The sequence below is a fragment of the Macrobrachium rosenbergii genome, chromosome 34 (assembly GCF_040412425.1).
Source record: "Macrobrachium rosenbergii isolate ZJJX-2024 chromosome 34, ASM4041242v1, whole genome shotgun sequence".
Taxonomy (NCBI): domain Eukaryota; kingdom Metazoa; phylum Arthropoda; class Malacostraca; order Decapoda; family Palaemonidae; genus Macrobrachium; species Macrobrachium rosenbergii.
In genome coordinates, this window is record NC_089774.1 from 9,149,964 (window position 1) to 9,158,532 (window position 8,569).

General features: G+C 30.7%; 1 protein-coding gene across 1 annotated transcript in view; it reads right to left on the bottom strand.

Annotated features, from left to right (window-relative positions):
• Positions 1 to 267: 267 nt before the first annotated feature.
• Positions 268 to 8,569, bottom strand: part of LOC136856164 (uncharacterized) — a 63,113-nt gene continuing 54,811 nt past the window's right edge. Inside the window, exons 4-8 of the mRNA XM_067133834.1 lie at positions 6,389 to 6,476; positions 5,855 to 5,940; positions 5,099 to 5,206; positions 3,964 to 4,023; positions 268 to 2,200 (exon numbers count right to left, since the gene is read on the bottom strand). Of these exons, the coding sequence (XP_066989935.1) occupies positions 2,114 to 2,200; positions 3,964 to 4,023; positions 5,099 to 5,206; positions 5,855 to 5,940; positions 6,389 to 6,476 (429 nt within the window). The 3' untranslated portion in view covers positions 268 to 2,113. The remainder of the gene's footprint in view (positions 2,201 to 3,963; positions 4,024 to 5,098; positions 5,207 to 5,854; positions 5,941 to 6,388; positions 6,477 to 8,569) is intronic.

An 8,569-nucleotide genomic window follows, 5' to 3' on the forward strand; every position in this document is an offset into this window, starting at 1 on the left:
TAAAAATTTCGATACATCTTTGAATTTTTCTCTGGTAATTCAATGAAATTCAAATTTAAAATCATTTAAAAAAATCAATTTTAAACAACTTTTTTTTTAATGTTATTAAAATTTGATATTTTCAAACCCAGGCGTTACATTCCTAACTCTTCTTGAAGCCTTGAGACACCTTGGAATAATTCTTCTTGGAATTTCAAAATTCCAATATTCACATCAAAGGAATACTTTGCTTTGCTATTATAATGATGGGGGAGGGGTGTTGAAAAACTCTCTCTCTCTCTCTCTCTCTCTCTCTCTCTCTCTCTCTCTCTCTCTCTCTCTCTCTCTCTCTCTCACAATGTCTTTGAAGGTCGAATCACCAAGATATTCAAAGCTTTCTTTGAACTGCAAGATATGGAATTTCGAACCCAATTTAATATATGTAAATATCACATTAATATTTCATATGTATTCATATCGATCTTCCTGGCTTACATTCACATATATTTATACATAAAAATGTGAAGTTTCTCAACGTTCTGTTTTTGATGTTCCACACATTCAAAACGAGAAATATGAAAAAATAATCCCTCTCCTTCAGAAGTTTTTTTTTTTACCTCAGCTTGATAAACTCTCTTCAAAAACAAGATATTTTTTCCCTTTATCTGTTTATTCAGTGTAGAAAACATATATTTTTTATGTATATTTTATATCAAGGTTCCATGTTTTCAGATGGTTCAGTATAAAACATATATTTTAAATTCTATGTCAAGGTTCCAATGTTTTTCGACAGTTTAATATAAATGAAATTTATACAAATTAATCTAAATAAAAAATTTTGTTTTTAATTTCACTATGGACAAAAGGCAAACTTTCAATTTTTTATTTTGTATATTTTTATATAAATTTCTAGACCTTTACTTACATTTTTCAATCCCCATAATAACAAATTTTATAGATTTTTTATAAAATATATATAAAACTTACGTCTCATTATTTAATTTTATATATTTCATCACATGACAGCTATTTTATATATATTTTTCCAAATGGAATCACCAAGATGTTTGGTATGAGAATTTTCACATCTCATTTATTTCTCAGCTTATTAATTGTTTTGTTTTCTTATTTCAATATTTATGTATTTAGTAATCGGGCTCAAGAATAGATAGAAATATTCCTTTTTTTGTAGTAAATAAAAATATACAGTCAGCAAAGAGGTCTGTTATCAATATGTCAGTAGGACAAATCCTACTTATCCTACATTGATGAAAATGGATACTCTCCATATCCTTCACGACATCCTATATCAGTAATAAAGGAATTATACACCAGGAATCGGGAATATCATATCAGGAATCTTCATATATCCTTTAGGCATTCCTCTGGAATCACTAGCGTGGAATGTCAGTTCGCTCTTGGAATCAGTTTGGTGTCTTTGGTATCCAGTTCCAATTCCAAGTTTTGGGATATTGCCACCTTTCTGGAATCGTTAGGAATACGTTGATATCTTCTGGAATTCGCCAGTTGGTGAGTTTAAATAATTTCTGGAATTATCAGGAATGCATTAAAAAACTTTGGAATCCAGGAACAGGGTTTGGAATCACGGGGGAGCAATGCCTCTTGAATTTTTGGAATCGCCTTTACTTTCTTGGAATCATTAGGAATTCTCCAACAGTCTCTGGAACGAGCACTGGAATAGCAACTGGAATGTTAGGACATTTGGCATCACAAGCAGGAAATGTCATTTCATTCCAGGAATCACTTGGAATCACCAGGAATCCTATAGGAATCCTCACGAATTGTGCGAGGGCCCCTAAGCTCCAGAGTTCTCTGAGGGCCTTTGGCATTCCAGAAATCACTTGGAATCACCGGGAATCGATTAGGACTTCTTAGGAATCTTGTAGGAATCCTCGGAATCCCCCGAGGACTCCTAAACTTCAGAGTTCTCTGAGGACTTTTAGAATTCCAGGAATCACTTTGAATCCCCGGGAATCCATTAGGAATCCTCAGGAATCCCGTGAGGACTCCTAAGCTTCAGAGTTGTCTGAGGGCCTTTTGCATTCCAGGAATCACTTGGAATCACCGGGAATCGATTAGGAATCTTCAGGAATCCTCCGATGGCTCCAAAACTTCAGAGTTCTATGGCCTCAGGCTCCTTGTAGGTGATTCCTGCTCTTATGTTTCTCAGGAATCTCATTACAGACCATAGGCAGAATATCTGTCAATTACAGAGAATTACAGTGAGTTAGGTCCAAGTACAGTAGATTACAGGAATCTGAAGTAAATTACAGGAAATTGAAAGATAGTTCACAGAAAATTGGTGAAAATTACAGAAAGCTGAATTGAAGAAAATTACAATAAGTTAAAAACAGGTTACAGAAAATTGGTGAAAATGACAGAAAATGAAAACCGAATTACAGAAAATTGCATAAAATTACAGCAATTTAGAATAAATTACAAAAAATGAAGAATATTACAGTAATTTAAAATAAATAACAGAAAACTGGAAGATATTACAGTGATTTGAAATAAATTACAGGAACTGGACACAATTAGAGTGATTTCAAATAAATCATAGAAATTACAGCCAATCACAGTGGACATTACAGGGTCTGTGGTAATTCTGTCAGCTAAAAGTGAACGTATTACGTATCAGATACAGTGTAACAAAGTCAATTACAGGAGGTTACAGTCAATGACAAAATAATTAAGAGTGGAGGTGTCAGTAATTGCATGACAAATAGGAACTACTGACTTATCAAATGTGTACACTGACGTTAAAACTGGAACATACAAAAATCATGATAAATTACAATAAAAACTTATGTAATACAGTGTTATGTATATGAAATTTACATGAAGAATCACAAGTGTTTTTCGTTACAGAAAGTTACTTTCAAACAATTAAGAATGCTTTGATTTCATTTCACAACCAATCTGTGCATTTAGTTACTCTAAAATAAGACTGAATTCAAGAGAAAATGAAGTGTTTAGTTTCTCTCATACTGAATGCATCAAGATTCATTACAAAAAATGCCACAGAAATTTCCAAAAAAAAACATTTATATTTTATTTTCTCATGCACTAATGCATTCCACTTTATCAAGTCCACCAAATTATAAAAAAAATAAATACAAAATAAATCCTAGGTATCTTCCCCCTCAGTAAGGCTGCTGTGAGAAAGATTCAGGTGACAAGTAGGTTGTCGAATCTGAGACTGTGAAACCCTGGCGATTCTATTCCACTTTTTAGGTGGCATGATTTATGTGGGAGGGAGAAAAGCAGCGGTGACAATGATTTATCACTTCCGAGGAAGAACTCTTTCTCATATTGGGGGAAAATTCTAAAAGGAAGATGATAAAGTTTTACATATGAAATGTGAGGGTGATAGGATGCGTTGTTGGGAACAAATTCCTTATCTTCAAGTATTATATAAATTAGAAATATAAATATTAGAGACTTGGGAGAATATTCAGAGTTGTACATGATTTACATACTGTACACACTGATTATTACAACAGAATATTATAATATATATGAATATATAAATGTTATAGTGATAGGTTGTGTTTTGATAAACAAAAAAAAAATCCATTATCATGAAATATTTTGTGAACTTGTCAGTTATAGATAAGAGTATTAGAAGATAGGAATAATCTTCAGAGATAGAATAATGATTTAAATTCTATACACAATGATCATTAAAACAAAATATTGAAACATATATGAATAAAAATTCATGATTTTTTATAAAGAAAGATCATAGCACATATATAAAATGGTTTTATTTAAAATATATTGATCAAATCTGGTAGAGCTGAATGTTATATCATATAAATAACATACAAAAAGCCATGCTTAATAAAATACTTGTAGAAATATTGATACAAATTGTGAAATGATGATACTTTTATGAAAATAAATACTAAAAATATTAAGTCATAAAAATAGATAAAAATTACGAAAACAGCTGATACTTACATTGATAAAAACTCTGGTCGAGAAGAATATCATCTCTGCTTTGCAGATTCCATCAAATCTCTGGAAAAAAATAAACAAATAATGCTTTAATTCTTTTTAGATAATAATATTTTTCTAAAAGTATTACATGTATGTAACCTTTGTAAAATAAAATTCAAAATAAAGTTTGAATAAAAGAGTGTGTTTCCAGTGTTCAGTATTTTTCAGTTTTTAGAATTTAGACATGACACCCCCATTTTTTCAGTGTTCAGTATTCACCAATTTTTAGAATTTAGACATGACACCCCCATTTTTCCAGTATTCAATATTCTTAAATTTTTTTTAGAATTTAGACATAAAACCCCCATTTTTCAGTGTTCAGTATTCTCCATTTTTACACTTTGAACAAGGCACCCCCCAAAATAATCCCCATTCAACATCAAGGCTCTATCTTACTTAGAAAATACTCGTACATCTTAGTTCCCACTAGAATCCCCTTGGAAAATTCTCCATCAGGGAAAAAATCAGTCTTTGTTCCAAGAACTTTAGGGTTGAATTGTTCTAAGGAAAAGGCTTCTATATTTGAGGTTCGTATTTAAGCCTCTTGGGTCAAGTGGAAAGGGGTTGTGGCGATCTGCCTTACGTATAGATTTTGTGATGGGGTGCTCTCTCTCTCTCTCTCTCTCTCTCTCTCTCTCTCTCTCTCTCTCTCTCTCTCTCTCTCTCTCTCTCTCTCTCTTATTCTATATATATATATATATATATATATATATATATATATATATATATATATATATATATATATATATATATATATATATATATATATATATATATATATGAGAGCAATAATGGTTATTAATTAAGATAGTAATTTTGCTATGCTTACTACTGACACTAATAATGTTACTAATATTGCTACTACCACTGCTAATAATAATAATAATAATAATAATAATAATAATAATAATAATAATAATAATAATAATATTTAATCTTTTTAGGAAAAGAAATTTCTTTTTGTAAAAAAAAAAAAAAATCTAAGACGAAAATCTAGAGATCAAAATACCAAGAAACAATCTAAAGCCACTCTCTCTCTCTCTCTCTCTCTCTCTCTCTCTCTCTCTCTCTCTCTCTCTCTCTCTCTCTCTCTCACCTTATTGATGTGATCCCTTAAGACGTTTGAATACATACAGCAGACGGCTTCCAGTGCCATGAATGCTATGTTAGCGACGACCCATGGTGCCACCAAGCCAATCCTCTCCTGGAAAAATTTGGGGAGTTTTGGAGTTACTGGAAGGAGTGGGCCTTTGGTAAATACGTTTTGGGAGTAGGGAGTAAGAGAGAGAGAGAGAGAGAGAGAGAGAGAGAGAGAGAGAGAGAGAGAGAGAGAGAGAGAGAGAGAGAGAGAGAAATTTCAAGTGCACAGAGAATGAATCAAATATGTACAACATAGTGAGAGAGAGAGAGAGAGAGAGAGAGAGAGAGAGAGAGAGAGAGAGAGAGAGAGAGAGAGAATGAAAGTGGAGAGAGAAGGAATGAAAAGTATACAAGAGAGAGAGAGAGAGAGAGAGAGAGAGAGAGAGAGAGAGAGAGAGAGAGAGATTACTGAAATTAGAACAATGTTGTTATACTTAAACACAAAATTCTCCTTCATTAAGCAGAAATAATTATATTACAGCATAAGTACAGTACATACATATATTTATAATAATTATTAATAATTTAAAAAGATAACTGATAATATTCCACATAACTTATACCAATTTTGATCATTATTTTAAAGACTTGAAAATTTGATAACTGGCAACTCCAATTTTGAAGTGTTAAAAGTAAAAAAAAAACAATAACTGGAAACTCTTACATCCTAAATCTCACAGACACCGCGATTCATGCCCTAAATCTTCCTTACCTGGCATACGCCCACCAGTAGAGACGAGCTGAGAGCCACCAGTGTTATATGAGTAACGATGGTGGATATATACGATATTTGTACCCCTGGGGGAAGAGAAAATAAGATAGTTTAATTAGAGTTTTGTGATATTAAAAGAAAAAAATAATAATTAATATATAGGGTAAAAGTTGTATTTCGGTTATAATTCTACAACCCTCGTCAGCATTGAATGTGATGAGAAGAGATTATTGAAAATAGAAATATTTTTTAATTTTTTTACAGTGGGTAATTTTGTTATTAATTGAAATTTCACTTAGAAACAACACAACGACTTAGTGATGAATTTAGATGAGAAACAACACAACAACTTAGTGATGAATCTAGGTGAGAAACAACACAGAATGGAAAACTAAAAACCAGACCATATTTGACATCCAGTAATTCACTCTGAATTATATTGAGAAACAACATAACTTCTCAGTGATGAATTTTGATGAGAAACAGCACAACTCAGTGACGAATTTAGATGAGAAACAACACCAAAAGCCTTACCATAGTAGACATCTTGTAGGTGATACGGGTCGTAGGCGCTCACTACAACTCGCCAGCAGTAGATGGCCACTACGAGAAGTGAGGAACACTGGAAATAAAATAAAATAAAATAAAATAAAATAAAATAAAATAAAATAAAATAAAATAAAATAAAATGTGAAATGAAAAAGTAATTAAGTGATTATTGATTATCCGTGTTTTGTTAGTGAGGAAGAATAGGAAGTTTAGTGATGATGTTAATGAAGAAATGGATATAATATTGACAGCAATGTGAATGTGCATAAAATATGTATTTTGTTTCTCTCTCTCTCTCTCTCTCTCTCTCTCTCTCTCTCTCTCTCTCTCTCTCTCTCTCTCTCTCAGCTGTAATAATGATGTTTAAAAAGATGGATATATAAAATTGATGATAATGAGAGGACACATATGATTAAACTATTCTCTCTCTCTCTCTCTCTCTCTCTCTCTCTCTCTGTCAATTTATTAATCTTATCCGTATCGCAAAATAATTCTGAAACAGTTCTCCCTGTTCACAAACACTATTCACTATACCATGAACAACTCTGATTGCTAATTGACAAGGCAAATGTTTGCCCGTTCACTATGACAATATTCTTGTCTTAATTATCTCCAAAATATCATAAAAAGTGTTTTTTATGGGATTAAATGTCTTCATGAGGCGAGTAATTTGCATATTATTACTTTTGTGCTGATGTTTGATGTTTGAATATTCACAAGCTTAACTTTCTACCTGATTTTCTGTTTGTATTTTAGGTGTTTTTTGAGTGGTTTATACAATCTTGCGTCACAAAAATCTTAGTAATGGACCCGGCTATAACAAAAGCACAATGTAGAATGATTTTAGATGTTTCCTGATCGGTTTATATAGTATGGCGTCACAAAAATCTTAGCAATTGACGCAGCTATAGCAAAAGCACAATTTAGAATGATTTTAGATGTTTCTTGATCGTTTATATAGTCTGTCGTCACAAAAATCTTAGTAATTGACGCAGCTATGATAAAAGCACAACATGGTATGATTTGAGACATTTTCTGATCGGTGTACATAACCTGGCGTAGCTGAAACTTTAGTCATTGAAAAAAAAGCATAATATAATATGAATATATTTTGTTCTGTTAGAAAATATATTATTAAGTATTGCATACTCTAAAAAGAATATTATCTTCATTATTCACTAAAATATTTCTAATTAGGTCTCAAAAATAAACGAAAATGTTAGAAAAAATTCTTGAGGAAAATGTATATTCTAAAGCATATAAGTATTACACTTATTTATATTAAATGACATTATCATAGAAATTGCTGATAAAGTCTCGAAAATCATTATAAACATGGAATTAAAACATTTTTCATTCCAACATTTGCGTTCGATGCACATAAACATTGATGAGACAAACATCTATATATAATGAAAATGTTTGTGGAACCAAGAAGTTTCTAGTTTGAATTTAAACATAAACATTGCTGAGACGAGGATCTATATATTGAAAATGTTTGTGGAATTAGAATTTTTATCATTTAAATCTAAACGTTTTTCAAAGCATAAAACGTTCCTAAAAAGATAAACTAAAAAATAAATGCTCAATACAAAAATACGACTCGATTCGAACGTAAGCTCAACTCGTTCTGACTAGAGTCAGGAGGTGTGAAATGAATTATTCAGCTTCCTAATCATTTTTTTATTATTATTTTTCCTCGTACGAAATCCGAACCAGCTCATAATTATTAAGCCTCAACGGCTCAGTGAATTATCCGAGATTATATCCAAATCAATGTCTTGGAAATTTAATAGAAATGGTGTGTTTCTGGTATAATCCAAATCCGGATTATTGTGGTGAAAATTTAGAGATATTGAATTTCAGTGTTTTTATAAGAGGGTTTTGTATGTATGTATATGTGTGTATTTATATATGTATATGTATATATATATATATTTTATATATATATATATATATATATATATATATATATATATATATATATATATATATATATATATATATATATATATATATATATATATATATATATATATATATATATATATATATATATATATATATATATATATATATATATATATATATACACACACACACACACACACATATATATATATATATATATATATATATATATATATATATATATAGAGAGAGAGA